The sequence below is a fragment of the Salvelinus fontinalis genome, chromosome 9, assembly GCF_029448725.1.
Source record: "Salvelinus fontinalis isolate EN_2023a chromosome 9, ASM2944872v1, whole genome shotgun sequence".
NCBI classification, from domain to species: domain Eukaryota; kingdom Metazoa; phylum Chordata; class Actinopteri; order Salmoniformes; family Salmonidae; genus Salvelinus; species Salvelinus fontinalis.
Genome location: NC_074673.1, coordinates 19,991,527 through 20,009,478, shown reverse-complemented (window position 1 = coordinate 20,009,478; position 17,952 = coordinate 19,991,527). Strand labels below are relative to the sequence as shown.

At 44.4% G+C, this 17,952-nt stretch overlaps 1 protein-coding gene across 2 annotated transcripts in view; it reads left to right on the top strand.

The window, feature by feature from the left end:
- mapk8ip2 (mitogen-activated protein kinase 8 interacting protein 2) overlaps nt 1-17,952 on the top strand; it is a 141,705-nt gene that overhangs the window by 119,015 nt on the left and 4,738 nt on the right. The window contains exons 5-13 of one of the 2 annotated variants that reach the window (XM_055933658.1): nt 4,325-4,426; nt 4,982-7,310; nt 7,419-7,627; nt 12,723-12,798; nt 15,955-16,127; nt 16,398-16,507; nt 16,636-16,758; nt 17,597-17,667; nt 17,773-17,871. In XM_055933658.1, coding sequence (XP_055789633.1) covers nt 4,325-4,426; nt 4,982-7,310; nt 7,419-7,627; nt 12,723-12,798; nt 15,955-16,127; nt 16,398-16,507; nt 16,636-16,758; nt 17,597-17,667; nt 17,773-17,871 — 3,292 coding nt within the window. Of the gene's footprint in view, nt 1-4,324; nt 4,529-4,981; nt 7,311-7,418; nt 7,628-12,722; nt 12,799-15,954; nt 16,128-16,397; nt 16,508-16,635; nt 16,759-17,596; nt 17,668-17,772; nt 17,872-17,952 lie in introns of both variants that reach the window. The other variant, XM_055933657.1, reaches the window with a different exon arrangement.

Below are 17,952 nucleotides of genomic sequence, written 5' to 3'. Positions count from 1 at the left end.
GCGAGGAGGGTTGCGACAAAAACTCACACTCATTCTTATGTTTAATAAATGTATTGTGTAGTGTGTGTGTGTGTGGCAGGTTTACAATGATGGCAAAAACAACATTTGCGAGTGTGCTGACCCTGGTGCTAGAGGGGGTAAGCAGCTGGAGGTTGAATGTTTGAAGGGGTACGGGACTATAAAAAGTTTGGGAACCATTGCCTAAAGGTATCAAAAAATTATGTAAAACAATTATTGGATGAAACATTGAATTTGGCATTACTGCTATTAACCAATAGAAACGCATTGAATAACAGATTCACTACATGGAACAACAGATAGTAAAAAAAAATATCTGAGAGATATAAGAAAAAACAGGTAACTTTTTTTCATGTATTTATTCCCTTATTTTAGGCACTAAACTACTGTATCTACATATATACTTACATACATTTTTTTAACTGGTACCGTGGATCTTCAGACAAGTCTTGTGAGGCTTGTGGGCATCCTGGAGAACATCATCATGTTTGTGAGAGTCTCAGCTGTCCACATTAGTGTGTAGCCCAAACCGTTCGGACGCTATAGACGTCTTTGGGAGAAGACCGTTTTTGGGAGAAGACCGCTCTAACTCTGCCACCTTTCCACAAGCAAACATGGCTCTCCAACATATCAAGAAAAAAGAAAACTCGATAATAGTATTAAATCGATTCGAGATAATGTTTTCTGCCTGTTGGAATAGAAAGTGTACTTTTTTGCTTTAGGTTTATGAGCTCGCCAGGCATCAATGAGGTTGTTAGCAGTTGATGTTATTCTTTAATAGCACAGACCCCAAAGCAAATCAGGGGGAGAAAGATTTAGGGGGAGGGGGAGGAAGGTTTATTCTTATTCAAGGAGTATGAAAAACCACCAAAAACACTGAAATTTCCATCCCTAAATATAACATTTTCCACCAAGATAGAACTGCCAAAGAGGGCGGTGTTGCAATCTACTGCAAAGATAGCCTGCAGAGTTCTGTCTTACTATCCAGGACTGTACCCAAACAATTCAAGCTTCTACTTCTAAAAATTCACCTTTCCAGAAACAAGTCTCTCACTGTTGCCACTTGCTACAGACCTCCCTCTGCCCCCAGCTGTGCCCTCGATACCATATGTGAATTGATTGCCCCCCATCTATCTTCTGAGCTTGTGCTACTAGGTGACCTAAACTGGGACATGCTTAACACCCCAGCCATCCTACAATCTAAGCTTGATACCCTCAATCTCACACAAATGATCAATGAACCTACCAGGTACAACTCCAAATCCGTAAACACGGGCACCCTCATAGATGTCATCCTAACTAACTCGCCCTCCAAATACACCTCTGCTGTTTTCAATCAAGATCTCAGCGATCACTGTCTCATTGCCTGCATCCGTAATAAGTCTGCGACCAAACGACCACCCCTCATCACTGTCAAACGCTCCCTAAAACACTTCTGCGAGCAGTCCTTTCTAATCGACCTGGCCGGGGTATCCTGGAATGACATTGACCTCATCCCGTCAGTAGAGGATGCCTGGCTATTCTTTAAAAGTGCTTTCCTCACCATCTTAAATAAGCATGCCCCATTCAAAAAGAATTGATCTAGGAATAGATATAGTCCTTGGTTCACTCCAGACCTGTCTGCCCTTGACCAGCACAAAAACATTGTGTGGCGTTCTGCATTAGCATCCAATAGCACCCGTGATATGCAACTTTTCAGGGAAGTTAGGAACAAATATACACAGGCAGTTAGCAAAGCTAAGGCTTGCTTTTTCAAACAGAAATTTTCATCCTGTAGTACTAACTCAAAAAACTTCTGGGACACTGTAAAGTCCATGGAGAATAAGAGCACCAGCTGCCCACTGCTCTGAGGCTAGGAAACACTGTCACCACCGATAAACCCACTATAATTGAGAATTTCAATAAGCATTTCTCTACGGCTGGCCATGCTTTCCACCTGGCTACCCCTACCCCGGTCAACTGCCCGGCACCCTCCACAGCAACCCGCCAAAGCCCCCACCATTTCTCCTTCACCCAAATCCAGATAGCTGATGTTCTGAAAGAGCTGCAAAATCTGGACCCCTACAAATCAGCCGGGCTAGACAATCTAGACCCTCTCTTTCTAAAATGATCTGCCGAAATTGTTGCAACCCCTTTTACTAGCCTGTTCAACCTCTCTTTCGTATCGTCTGAAATTCTCAAAGATTGGAAAGCTGCCGCGGTCATCCCCCTCTTCAAAGGGGGTGACACTCTAGACCCAAACTGCTATATGTATCCTTCCCTGTCTTTCTAAGGTCTTCGAAAGCCAAGTTAACAAACAAATTACCGACCATTTCGAATCCCACCGTACCTTCTCCGCTATGCAATCTGGTTTCAGAGCTGGTCATGGGTGCACCTCAGCCATGCTCAAGGTCCTAAACGACATCATAACCGCCATCGATAAGAGACATTACTGCGCAGCCGTATTCATCGACCTGGCCAAGGCTTTCGACTCTGTCAATCACCACATTCCTATTGGCAGACTCGACAGCCTTTGTTTCTCAAATGATTGCCTCGCCTGGTTTACCAACTACTTCTCTGATGGAGTTCAGTGTGTCAAATCGGAGGGCCTGTTGTCCGGACCTCTGGCAGTCTCTATGGGGGTAGCACAGGGTTCAATCCTCGGGCCGACTCTCTTCTCTGTATAGATCAATGATGTTGCTCTTGCTGCTGGTGATTCTTGATACACCTCTATGCAGACAACACCATTCTGTATACTTCTGGCCCCTCTTTGGACACTGTGTTAACTCGTAGCACGCGTAGCACACACTCCAGCAGGTATATCTCACTGGTCACCCCCAAAGCCAATTCCTCCTTTGGTCGTCTTTCCTTCCAGTTCTCTGCTGCCAATGACTGGAACGAACTGCAAAAATCTCTGAAGCTGGAAACACTTATCTCCCTCACTAGCTTTAAGCACCAGCTGTCAGAGCAGCTCACAGATTACTGCATCTGTACATAGCCCATCTATAATTTAGCCCAAACAACTACCACTTCCCCTACTGTATTTATTTATTTTGCTCCTTTGCACCCCATTATTTCTATTTCTACTTTGCACATTCTTCCACTGCAAATCTACCACTCCAGTGTTTTACTTGCTATATTGTATTTACCTCGCCACCATGGCTTTTTTTTGCCTTTACCTCCTTTATCTCACCTCATTTGCTCACATTGTATATAGACTTATTTTTCTACTGTATTATTGACTGTATGTTTTGTTTATTCCATGTGTAACTCTGTGTTGTAGTATGTGTCGAATTGCTATGCTTTATTTTGGCCAGGTCGCAGTTGCAAATGAGAACTTGTTCTCAACTAGCCTACCTGGTTAAATAAAGGTGAAATAAAAAATATATAATTTAAAAAATGAATCATGCGGGGAGGTAGATGGTAGATGTTCATGCTCCCCTGTCCTCAGTGATTCTCTCCTGTGATTCTGTCCTGTGGTTCTCTCCACAGAACTAAGGGACATGATGTAGTTTTATAACTCATCCCTGGGGTTGACCAATTAGAATTCCTTGCAATAAAACTGGGCTAATTGCCAAATAACAAATATCCTATTTCAGGTTGGACCAATGAGAACGTGCCACACGTAGCTATAAGTTCAGGACTGACATTCCTAACAGATGTTGAACTGAAAACCAACTATTTCCATTGATAATTCCCTATTGACCGTTAGTACGCTATTGACTTTTAGTGCTTTTGACCTCTTGTCCTCTGCGTTGTCTATTTATCTTCTAAATATTCTTACTAATCAGATAATCAGAGAGTATATGTTGGATAACCTTGGTTGTGTGTGGATTGTAGTTGGTCTTTCAGATTTGTCCCGCATGTCCCGAATGGTGTTCATGTCTGTCCCAATAACAAGTTGGATTTCAGTTAATTTAGCTTGCGTAGCTGGGATCTCACCTCGTAGTAGGACTCCCTCTGTTTTAGCAGTTTGGTTACTCAGGTCTGGGTAGATGCTGATCCTCTTCCCTGCATTGGGTCAGACCCCTGGATTCCGCTGCAAGGTTAACAAATCGCTGCTTACTTCAAAGCTGTGGATCGGTACAATCATACAGCGAGCTGTTGCGGAGTTGACCCATGCGGTGCGTAATGTTAATCAGCGGCATGGGACCCACCTTTCCTGACGGAACAGTTCATAGAAAAGATTGCTTATGAAGGAATGCCCTAGCTTTCTAAGGAAACGTTTTTCTACAAATGTTTATATGATCATTTATCTACCTCTTAGTATTGTCTTTAGATGCTGTGTCTTTAAATGTTACAGAAAGCTGTTGTCCTCTGCTTGCAGGTCGTCTGTCTCCAACCCACTCTTGTCTGGAGGATGGGAGTCACGTGACGGGCCAGTGCCCCTCCCAACCAGCCCCCCAGGCCCCAGGGTCCCAGAGCAAAGGTACTCCCCCCAAACAGGCAGGGGAGGGCGCCTACCCCCAGTCCCCTCGCAGGCCCCTCCTTTGCGACATGGAAGGCAACAGACGGGAGAGGCCTGAATACGGTAACAAACAAAATGGCTGCCTGTCAGAGTTCAGAGGTCATCATCCCCCATAAACATGAAGTGACGTGATGTGAAAGTGTAGTCGTCCTGTCCTCACGGGCCAGAGCTATAGATAAAGACTTTGGCAAACTTCGTTTGGGATTCTCTAATAAATGGGCTCCATTTTGACACCAATAGTTCCTAGTCCAATTTGTGAGAATTCATTTGTTATTGAGTGTTTGGACGCAACACAAGGATAGTTTGCATAGGTCGGTTTATCTCATGCTCCCCTCACTGCCATCCCCACTTTGGTGACTTCTGGTTCAAATCTGCTATTGTTATAATGCTCACATGATCAATTCTCATTTCTCTCATTTGTCATTTCTCCCTCACCCTCTACCATCTCTCTTTATCTATCTTCACTCTTTCTCTTCCCTGTCTCCCCTTTCCCCTATATCTCCCTCTCTCCAACAGGCTCCTTCGGTCAACACAAGTCTCACCCGGGCTCTAATGAGGTCATTAACTCCTCAGCTGACCCTCTGATCTTCAGAGTTCCATCCCTGGATGACCAATCCCAATGCTCTGACACTGAGGTTGACCACGACCTCAACAGCGCTGACCACAACCACAAACTTTCACGGTCCTGCACGTCCACCCAGCGACGTGCCACCGACACCTACACGGTCACCACTGAGTCAGGCCTAGACCCGGAACTGGAGAACGACCCAGATGGGACCAGCCGATGCCTGTCCTCCACTGCTCCCATCGGGGGGAACGACGGAGCTGACACCCCTCTGTCAGATGAGGAGCTGGAGAAAGATTTTGACGTAGAGTTTATGTGTAAGGAGACCTATGACATGGTGTGTAAGGAGAACCAGAGCTCAGTCTACGTTGAGTTCCCCTCCATCGAGCCCTCTGAGCTGGCTTCCTTCTCCAGCTACATGTCATCAAGCCGCTCTGATGTTCTCGACCAATCCCGAAGCACTGATCAGAGCCAGCGTCCAGGTGCAGCCAATGAGGTGGCCAATGACTCCAACTCTCCATCCTCGGACCCGGGTATTGCTGACATGAACGCCAAGCGGTGCTACACCAACTCAGACCAAGACCAGGACCTGAGCTCTCCCGGGTCTGACTCAGACATCGAAGGGGAGCTTGAGGCAGCATTCGCCTGCGGAGGACCCCTGGTCTCCAACATGATCTCTTCCATCTCAGAGACAGAGCTGGACCTGACCAGTGATGACAGTAGTAGTGGACGCTCCTCCCACCTCACCAACTCCATCGAGGAGGCCAGTTCACCCACCTCCGATCAGGAACTGGACCCGGACACCGAGTTAGAACAGGACAGTGGAATTGTGGGAATGAAGGTATCACTCCTCCTTGGCCAGCCAGACTCCATCAAAGAGGACTCACCCTTACCCTCACCTTCACAACTTTTCTCCTCCACCCTGGCCACCCCCTCCCCTGCTGACTCCCTCATCCTACCCCCAGAGCCCTATGATGACGGCCAGGCTCTGATGGGCCTACAAAGTGTAGATGATGGGTATGATAATGACTTGCCCTATGAGCACCAGGCCGACCCAGATGAGACCCTGCCCCCAGCCCAGCGCTGTGAGGACAGCATGTCCAGACAGATGGTCCTCCAGATAGAACCAGACCACAGCCTGGAGAGCTTCAAACGCTCCTTCTACCTGCCAGTAGGACCAAGACTCATACCCACCCATGCTGACGACTACGATGGGAACAGTGAGGGAGGGTCCGAGTCGGAGAGCGAGGATGAGCTGAGCGAGAATTCAGACTCACCCTGGTTGCTAAGCAACCTGGTGAACAAGATGATCTCGGAGGGGTCTTATCCAATCAGCTGTCCTGAGGACTGTTTCAAGAGGTCAGTGTCCATCTCAGACACCATCTCACCCTCCTCGGACATCGAGCCAGACGCGTTCACCGAAGCCACGGACGAACAAATGCAGAAATCTGGGACGAAGAGTTCGAAGGAGGAGGATAAAGAAGGGAGGGGCCTGAGGAAGGAAGGGAAGGATAGAAATAAGAGGGAGAAGAGTGCAGAGCCACCCAAAGGGAATGCAGGGAAAGCAAAGGAAAGATTTGGCTCCTGTCTGTACATGAACAATCCTACAGCTGACACCATCAGACCGGTGATAGTGGAGCGCTATGGCAACAGGGTATCCACAGACAACAACCACACTCAGGACTCTGAGAAAGACTTCACCAGCCCTAAATCAGGCAAAAACACCAAGAAGAAGGATGAGGATATGGATGTTATTGTGGAGCCTGATAATGACCTGATGATGCTGGAGGGGAGGAAGGAACTGGACTCTCCCAGTCTGAGTGAGAGCGTAGCGAGTGACAAGGACGAGGGCCGCGAGATGGAGACCAAGCCCACCGGACGCTCTACGGCCTCCCTGGAACGCATCACCACGGTCAAACACAGCATGACGCTGGACATCCCCACGGCCCAGACCAACCGATGCTTCAGCCTCACCTACTCCACCGACAACGATGAGGAAGAGGAGGAGGAAGAGGAAGGAGACTGCTCCCCATTCCTGAGCTGCCTGAGGAAGCAGTCATCCTATCGTGGCAGCAATCAATACCTGGACAGCTCCCCGCCTATCGATGAGAGCGTCCGGGACCTCCCCCTGTCAAAGCAGGACCCCCCCCTGTGTGTGAGGGACCTCCCCCTGCAGGCCCTGCGGTCCAGGCCAGATGATGATGGACTGGCGTACGACTCCATGAAGTACACTCTGGTGGTGGATGAGAACACTACACTGGAGCTGGTCAGCCTCAGGCGGTACGTACCTACAGAAAGGGCCCACCTTCATTAAGGGTTTAGGTGGACTTCATTTAAAGTACATGTAGTTGTTTAATTACTAACCTGTGTGAACCGTGTCCCTCCCAGGTGTACTTCAGTGCTGAGTGACGACAGTGAGCTGTCTACACTGTGCGATGATGACCCTCTTGGGACGGGGGAGGTGGGGAACGGCCGGGGGAACGGAGTGGTGCAGCCAGAACTCCTCAGCTCGTCAGAAGACTCCTCCCCCGAGGCTGACATGCATTTCTCCAAGAAGTTCCTCAACGTGTTTGTCAACAGCACCTCACGATCCTCCAGTAAGTAGGATGCACACTAACAGACTAACTAACCACAGTGCCTTTAGAAAGTATTCATACCCCTTGACTTATTCCACATGTTTTTGTGTTGCAGCCTGAATTCAAAATTGATTAAATAAGTGTTTCATTCTCACCCATCTACACACAATAACATGTTTTTAGATTTTTTTTGTATTGAAAATGAGATACAGAAATATCTCACTTACATAAGTATTCACACCCATAAGTCAATAAGTGTTAGAATCAACTTTGGCAGCGATTTCAGTTGTGAGTCTTTATGGGTAAGTCTCTAAGTATTTTGCACAACTGGATTGTACAATATTTGCACCATATTATTTTTTTTTAATTCTTCAAGCTCTGCCCAGTTGGTTGTTGATCATTGCTAGACAGCCATTTCAAGTCTTGCCATAGATTTCCAAGCCTATTTAAGTCAAAACTTTAACTAGGCCACTCAAGGTCATCTTGGTGAGCAACTCCATTGTATATTTGACCTTGTGTTTTAGTTTATTGTGCTGAAAGGAGAATTCTGCTGAAAAGTGAATTTGGCTCAGAATGTCCGTTGGAAAGCGATTGAAGCAGATTTTCGTCTTGGAATTTGCCTGTGCGTAGCTCTATTCCGTTTCTTTTTTCATCCTAAAAAAACTCCCTAGTCCTTGCCAAAGACAAGTATCCCATAACATGATGCAGCCACCACCATGCTTAAAAATATGAAGAGTGGTACTCAGTGATGCATTTTTTTGGATTTACCCCAAAAATAATGCTTTAATTTCTTTCGCACATTTTTTGCAGTTATACTTTAGTGCCTTATTGCAAACAGGATGCATGTTTTGGAATCATTTTTATGTACAGGCTTCCTCCTTTTCACTCTGTCATTTAGGTTAGTATTGTGGAGTAATTACAATGTTGTTGATCCATCCTCAGTTTTCATCTATCACCTATCACAGCCATTAAACCATTTGCCTCATTGTAAAATTCCTGAGAGGTTTCCTTCCTCTCCGGCAACTGAGTTAGGAAGGATGCCTGTATCTTTGTAGTGACTGGGTATATTGATACACCATTCAAAGTGTAATTAATAACTTCACCATGCTCAAAGGGATATTCAATTTATACTTTTTGTATTTTTATCAACAGGTGCCCTTTGTGAGGCATTGGAAAAACTCCCTGGTCTTTGTGGTTGAATCTTTGTTTGAAATTCACTGCTCGACTGAGGGACCTTACAGATAGTTGTATGTGTCGGGTACAGAGATGAGGTGGTCATTATTTTTTTTTAAATGCTATTATTGCACACAGAGTGAGTCCATGCAACTTGGTATGTGACTTGTTGCTCCTGAACTTATTAGGCTTGCCATAATAAAGGGGTTGTGTCACATTCGTCTACGGTCATAAGGAGTAGACCAAGATGCAGCGTGGTATGTTTCCATCCTTTATTTTTGAATAGAAAACTTCAAAGAATAAAACAACAAAACGAACAAATGAAACGTGAAGCTAGAATAATGCTGACAGGCAACTATACATAGACAAGATCCCACAAAGCACAATGGGGAAATGGCTACCTAAATATGATCCCCAATCAGAGACAACGATAAACAGCTGCCTCTGATTGGGAACCATACTAGGCCAACATAGAAATAGAATTCACCTAGATAACCCACCCTTAATCACACCCCGACCTAACCAACATAGAGAATAAAAGCTCTCTATGTTTAGGGCGTGACAGGTTGAATACTTATTGACTCCTTAAACATAATTCCACTTTGACATTATGGGGTATTGTGTGTAGGCCAATGACACAAATCTAAATTTTATCCATTTTAAATTGAGGCTTTAACACAACAAAATGTGGAAAAGGTCAAGGGGTGTGAACACTTTCTGAAGGTACTGAAACTAACAATGTTACTGCACCTCCCAATCCTCTGTAAGCAGGCTACAAATTAACTAGCTAACTAATTCCTTAACTAGCTAACTCACTGTATCTCACAATCTTCCAGTAACTAATACTGAACAAAACTATGAATGCAACATGTAAAGTGTTGGTCCCATGTTTCATGTGCTGAAATTAAAGATCCAATCATTTGTCCATGAGCACAAAAAGCTAAGTACTCTAAAACTTTGTGCACAAATTTGTTTACATTCCTGTTAGTGAACATTTCTCCTTTGCCAAGATAATCCATCCACCTGACAGGTGTGGCATATCAAGAAGCTGATTAAACAGCATGATCATTACACAGGTGCACCTTCTGCATGGGACAATAAAAGGAAACTCTAAATGTGCAGTTTTGTCACACAACACAATGCCACAGATGCAAATGGAAATGGCATGCAAATGGCATGCTGACTGCAGGAATGTCTGCCAGAGCTGTTGCCAGAGAAATTATTGTTCATTTCTCTACCATGAGCTGCCTCTAACGTCATTTTGGAGAATTTGTCAATACGTCCAACCGGACTCACGACCGCAAACCATGTGTAACTACGCCAGCCCAAGACTTCCACATCCGGCTTCTACACCTATGGGAAATCGATACACCAGCCACCCGGACAGCTGATGGAACTGAGGAGTATTTCTGTCTTTAAAAAAGCCCTTTTGTGGGGGAAAACTAATTTTGATTTGCTGGGCCTGACTCCCCAGTGCTGGGCCTGACTCCCCTGACGCCCACCCATGGTTGCACCCCTGCCCAGTTATGTAAAATCCATAGATTAGGGCCAAATGGGCCAAATGGGCCAGATTAGGGCCAATTAGGGCCAAATGAAATAATTTCAATTGACTGATTTCTTTATATGATCTGTAACTCAGTAAAATCATTGAAATTGTTGCATGTTGTTTTTAGATTTTTGTTCAGTTTAACTCACTGCATCTTACAATCCTACAGTAACTAACTAATTTACGGCATCTCACAATCCTACAGTAACTAACTAACTTACTGCATCTCACAATCCTACAGTAACTAACTAACTTACGACATCTCACAATCCTACAGTAACTAACTAACTTACTGCATCTCACAATCCTACAGTAACTAACTAACTTACGACATCTCACAATCCTACAGTAACTAACTAATTTACGGCATCTCACAATCCTACAGTAACTAACTAACTTACTGCATCTCACAATCCTACAGTAACTAACTAACTTACGACATCTCACAATCCTACAGTAACTAACTAACTTACTGCATCTCACAATCCTACAGTAACTAACTAACTTACTGCATCTCACAATCCTACAGTAACTAACTAACTTACTGCATCTCACAATCCTACAGTAACTAACTAACTTACTGCATCTCACAATCCTACAGTAACTAACTAATTTACGACATCTCACAATCCTACAGTAACTAACTAACTTACGGCATCTCACAATCCTACAGTAACTAACTAATTTACGACATCTCACAATCCTACAGTAACTAACTAACTTACTGCATCTCACAATCCTCCAGTAACTAACTAACTAACTTACTGCATCTCACAATCCTACAGTAATTAACTAACTTACTGCATCTCAGAATCCTACAGTAACTAACTAACTTACTGCATCTCACAATCCTACAGTAACTAACTAATTTACGACATCTCACAATCCTACAGTAACTAACTAACTTACGGCATCTCACAATCCTACAGTAACTAACTAATTTACGACATCTCACAATCCTACAGTAACTAACTAACTTACTGCATCTCACAATCCTCCAGTAACTAACTAACTAACTTACTGCATCTCACAATCCTCCAGTAACTAACTAACTAACTTACGGCATCTCACAATCCTACAGTAACTAACTAATTTACGACATCTCACAATCCTACAGTAACTAACTAACTTACTGCATCTCACAATCCTCCAGTAACTAACTAACTAACTAACTTACTGCATCTCACAATCCTACAGTAATTAACTAACTTACTGCATCTCACAATCCTACAGTAACTAACTAACTTACGGCATCTCACAATCCTCCAGTAACTAACTAACTAACTTACTGCATCTCACAATCCTACAGTAACTAACTAACTTACTGCATCTCACAATCCTCCAGTAACTAACTAACTAACTAACTTACTGCATCTCACAATCCTACAGTAACTAACTAACTTACGACATCTCACAATCCTACAGTAACTAACTAACTTACGGCATCTCACAATCCTCCAGTAACTAACTAACTAACTTACTGCATCTCACAATCCTACAGTAACTAACTAACTTACGGCATCTCACAATCCTACAGTAACTAACTAACTTACTGCATCTCACAATCCTCCAGCAACTAACTAACTAACTAACTAACTAACTAACTAACTAACTTACTGCATCTCACAATCCTCCAGTAACTAACTAACTAACTAATTTACTGCATCTCACAATCCTCCAGTAACTAACTAACTAACTAATTTACTGCATCTCACAATCCTCCAGTAACTAACTAACTATCTTACTGCATCTCACAATCCTCCAGTAACTAACTAACTAACTAACTAACTAACTAACTAACTAACTAACTAACTATCTTACTGCATCTCCCAATCCTCTAGTAACTAACTAACTTTCTGGCTCTCACAATCATCCAGTAAGTAGGCTACACACAAACGAACTAACTAATTAATTAACTAGCTAATGTCCTGCATCTCACAATCCTCCAGTAAGTAGGCTACAGACCAACTAACTAACTACAAACTAACCATGAGCACCTGAACAATTTTAGCTACTAGCAAGGGGGATAGGGGCTGTAGTCAAACATATTGTTGTGACGAAAAAAGTGGCGAATGAAGCTTATACTTGGGTTTTCATACCATTTTGACTCTCATTTGATAAATCATATGATAAATGAGTGTCCATGTTAGCTCTCCCTGTAGCGTGATAAAAGATCACTGAACCATCATTAACCATTCACTTCATTAATGAATGATCATATACATAATTAATGGTCAATTACAAATGGGAAGAACAAGAATTTCATCAACATAAGTTATTTTGACAGATGCAGTTATTATTTATTTAGATTTTACACAGAGGTCCTATGGGTTACATTAATGTACCGCCCAACAAGTGTATGGGTGTTCTCACTGGGGTGTGTGTTTACCTGTGCAGGTACAGAGTCATTTGGGCTGTTCTCCTGTACCATCAATGGAGAAGAGAGGGACCAGACACACAGGGCTGTCTACAGGTGAGCCATAGCATTCAGAACATCCTTTACAGACATACGTACTGTGTTATATAAACAGAGAGCAACACAACAAGCAATCTGAAATCCTGATCAGACAAAAACCTGTGGTTATTGTAATGTTATCATAGTAAGAGAACATACAGTATAATAATCTCTTATCTTTGTTCTTAGTCCCACACGTAATATGGACCGTAGGTGATATGGGACAAAGGATGGGTGTGTGCAGTAGGAGAATGTGAATCTGGTGAATCACCAGTGGTCTGGAGGGAGGGAGGGAGGGTGGGAAGAAGAGATGGAGGGAGGAAGAGAGGAATGGGGAGCGAGAGGAGGGAAGTTGTCATGGTTACAGCTGTGGCCCTAGTGACACCGCAGGAGTAACAGCTATATAGAAAAGATTGCGCCGACAGACACGGTCGCCCTGTTTCTAGCTCCTAGCCAACTCAGCAGTTATTTTTTGTGTTATTTCCCCCCAAGCCGACACTGCGACAGTGCTCAAGAAACTACAAACTGGAAACCGCCTATCCTGAGGCTGCATTTTTTCGTTGTAGCTGGGGACATTAATAAGGGAAATCTGAGTAAAACGCTCCCGAAATGCTATCAACACATCTCATGTGCTACACATGGAGAGAACACGCTTTACTATTATTACTCTCCTTTCCGGGATAGTTATAAGGCCCTCCCCTGCCCTCCCTTCGCTAAATCAGATCATTCCTCCATCCTGCTCCTCCGTGCCTATAGGCAGAAAGTTAAATAGAAAGCCTCCTTGGTAAGGACTGTTCAACGTTGGTCTGGCCAATCGGAATCTATGCTTGAAGACTCTTTTGATCATGCGGACTGGGAAATGTTCCGGATTTCCTCTGGGAATAGTATCGACGTATACATTGACTTGTGACTGTGTTCATCAGGAAGTGTATAGAGGATGTTGTTCCTGATGTGACGATTAGGACTTATCCAAACCCATCCCCATGGATTGATGGCAGCATTTGCACAAAACTGAAAGCCTGAACCACCGCATTTAACCACGGCAAGGTGACTGTGAACATGGACGTGTACAAACAGACCAACTATAACCTCTGTAAGGCAATTAACAGAGGTAAAATGACAGTACAGGGAGAAAGTGGAGTTGCAATTCAATGGCTCAGACATGAGGTGTATGTGGCAGGGACAAAACAAGTGTCATTGCACTGCACACTGCCCTATCCGACTTGGATAAGAGGAATGTCTATGTGAGAATGCTGTTAATCTACTTTAGCTCAGCCTTCAACACCATAGTGTCATACAAGCTCATCACTAAGCTCAGTGCCCTGGGTCTGAACCCCTCCCTGTGCAACTAGGTCCTAGACTTCCTGATGGGCCGACCCCGATGGTGAAGGTTGGCAACAACACCTTCGCCACGCTGATCTTTAACATGAGGGCCCCACAGGGGTGCGTGCTGAGCCCCCTCCTGTACTCTTTGTTCAACCATGACTGCATAGCTACACACGTATCCAACTCAATCATCAAGTTTGCTGACAACACAACAATGGTAGGCCTGATTACCAACAACGATGCGACAGCCTACAGGGAGGAGTTGAGAGGCCTGGCAGAGTGGTACCAGGAAAATAACCTCTTCCTCAACGTCAACAAAATGAAGAAGCTGATCGTGGACTACAGGGGACAACAGAGAAAGCAAGCCCCCATCCACATCGACGGGGCAGCAGTGGAGAGGGTCAAAAGCTTCACGTTCCTCAGCGTGCACATTCCTGAGGATCTGAAATGGTGCCTCGACACCGACACCAGTGTGGTGAAGCTTCAACCTCAGGAGGCTGAAGAAATTCGGATTGGCCCCTAAAACCCTCACTAACTTCTACAGATGCACCATCGAGGGTATTCTGTCAGGCTGTATCACCACCTGGTACGGCAACTGCACCGCAGCAGGGCTCTCCAGAGGGGGGTGCAGTCAGCCAAACACATAATCGGGTGCACACTGCCTGCCCTCCAGGACATCTACAGCACACGGTTTTGACGGGAAGGCCAAAAATATTTTTAAGGACATCAGCCACCCAAGCCACAGCCTATTCACCCCGCTACCATCTAGGAGGCGGAGACAGTACAGGTACATCAAAGCTGGGACCGAGAGACTGATAAACATCTCCAGGTCGTCAGACTGTTAAACAATCATTACTAGACAGCTTCCGCCCATTACCCTGCCCTGAACCTTAGGCACTGTCACTAGCTAGCTAACATCCAGTACTCTACCCTGCACCTGAACCTTAGAGACTGCTGCCCTATATACATAGAACACTGGTCACTTTAATAATGTTTACATACTGTTTTACCCACGTTATGTTTATATACTGTATTCTAGTTATGGCTCATCCTATATAACTACACCTGTAAACACCTATTCATATACTGTCTATACACAGCATTTATATGTATACATATTTATATTCCAAACACTGACATGCTCGTTCTGTTATTGTTCACTGATATTTTTTGATTACATTTTTTATATGTTTTTTAATTTTGTGTATTGTTATTGTTAGATATTACTGCACTGTTTGAGCTAGAAACATAAGCATTTCACTGCACCCGCAAATCTGTGCTTTATTTTTATTTTTATTTAACCTTTATTTAACTAGGCACGTCAGTTAAGGACAAATTCTTATTTACAATGACGGCCTACCCCGGCCAAACCCGGACGACGCTGGGCCAATTGTGTGCCTCCCCATGGGACTCACAATTACGGCCGGATGTGATACAGCCTGGATTCGAACCAGGGACTGTAGTGACAGCTCTTGCACTGAGATGTAGTGGCTTAGACCGCTGCGCCACTCGCCACCTGTTTCTTGGTGTACGCGACCAATAAACTTTGATTTGATTTATACTCACACCAGCCTGTCACCACCTGGGTATCACTCTGTGTGTGTTTGTGCCCCCTGTTCCATTCCTCCGTAACTGAATCATTTTTATCTCCCTAGCCTATATACTACTATCATCCAGCACTTCCCCTCCCCCTTCTCTCCCTCCCTAAGTGTGTCTCTGCTGTTACTTCAGCTAACAGCCTCTCCTCGGGGAGACACCTGATACCCAGACAGATGCTGCTTCCTCCTCACTAAAACCCAATAATGTGTGTGTCTCTACCCTCTGACCTCTGTCTCCTGCCCCCTACAGGTTTATCCCCAGACATGTGGATGAGTTGGAGCTGGATGTGGATGACCCTCTATATGTCGAGGAAGAGGAGGATGACTACTGGTACAGAGGCTACAACATGCGGACGGGAGAGAGGGGGATATTCCCAGCCTTCTACGCCCATGAGGTCATAGGGCAGTCCAAGGAGATAATGGGTGAGTAGAGTATTAGGAGGCAGGTAGCCTAGCAGTTAGAGCATTGGGCCAGTTACTGGAAGGCTGACCCTGCAAAACAACACATTTTACTGCACCTATCCCATGTATGTTACAATATTTTATATTCATGTCTGGTAGGAGAACAGTTCTACTGTAAAATTCTATACTGAGTATGTCAAGTGTTTCATCACTGGAGACACATAACCTGAATGTCAATAAGATAAAATCCTTCCCATCTGATGTCATCTCCTGTGTGTGTACTTCCTGTAGGAATGAAGAAGAACCCAGCCTGGATGGACAGTTTCAGTGTTCAGTTCCTGGGTTCTGTGGAGGTGCCCTATCACCAAGGCAATGGCATCCTCTGTGCTGCCATGCAAAAGGTACACAGGAAATGCATCACTCTGGGTTTGGTGAACCTACAGGTCATAGGGTCGTCAATAGTCTGAATGAGACAGTCTTTAAATAATGAAGTTGATCAGTATTAAACTCTCTCTTTCTTCTCTGTCAGATTGCGATAGCGAGGAAGCGGACGGTCCATTTGCGGCCCCCCTCTCTGTGTGAGCTGGAGATCAGTCTACAAGGGGTTAAACTGGTGATGAGCCTGGAGGATGAATACGACACTATGGATGAGGTGAGATATGAAGGGTTGAGAGATGGGGAGGAGTGTAAGTAAGGGGTGCAGGGGAAGGGCGGGAGGGTAAGGGATGAGTGCAACAAATGTTATAAAAATGGCAGACACTCTTGAGCAACTGTAGTGCATTCAAAAGGAGGCTGAAACGACCACATAGTATGAGCATCTCTCTCTCTCATTTTCAATTTAAGGGACTTTATTGGCATGGGAAACATATGTTTACATTGCCAAAGCAAGTGAAATAGATAATAAACAAAAGTGAAATAAACAAATTAAAAGTAAACATTACACTCACAAAAGTTCCAAAAGTATAAAGACATTTCAAATGTCATATGTCTATATACAGTGTTGTAATAATGTGCAAATAGATCAAGTACAAAGGGGGAAGTAAGTAAACACATAGGTTGTATTTACAATGGTGTTTGTTCTTCACTGGTTGATCTTTCACAAATCTTGCTGCTGTGATGGCATGCTGTGGTATTGGGAGTTTGGGAGTTTATCAAAATTTGATTTGTTTTCAAATTCTTTGTGGGTCTGTATTCTGATGGAAATATGTGTATCTAATATGGTCATGCATTGGGCAGGAGGTCAGGAAGTGCAGCTCAGTTTCCACCTCATTTTGTGGGCGGTGCGCACACAGCCTGTCTTCTCTTGAGAGCCAGGTCTGCCTACGGCGGCCTTTCTCAATAGCAAGATTTCCTTCATTTTTGGTCAGTCAGTGTTCAGGTATTCTGCCACTGTGTACTCTCTGTTTAAGGGTAAATAGCATTCTAGTTTGCTCTGTTTTTTTTCTCATGATTTGGTTGGGTCTAATTGTGTTGCTGTCCTCTCTCTCCAGTTTGACAGATGTAGTCACTTCTTCCAGATGAAGAACATCTCTTTCTGTGGATGCCATCCCAAAAACAATTGGTATGATAATTCATGTTGACGATACATTTCATTAGACGATAAACACCAAGAATATCAACTTGCTTTATTTACACTTCACCTAATACCCCCTCGCTCTCTCCTCAGCTACTTTGGCTTCATCACTAAGCACCCCATGCTGAACAGGTTTGCCTGCCACGTCTTCGTCTCCCAGGAGTCAATGCGGCGTGTGGCTGAGAGTGTTGGGTGAGTCACACACAGTACCTCAGTGTCTCCCTCTCACATGATTCTCATTGCTTTTAAGCTCTGCTTGTAAACCTAGGGATG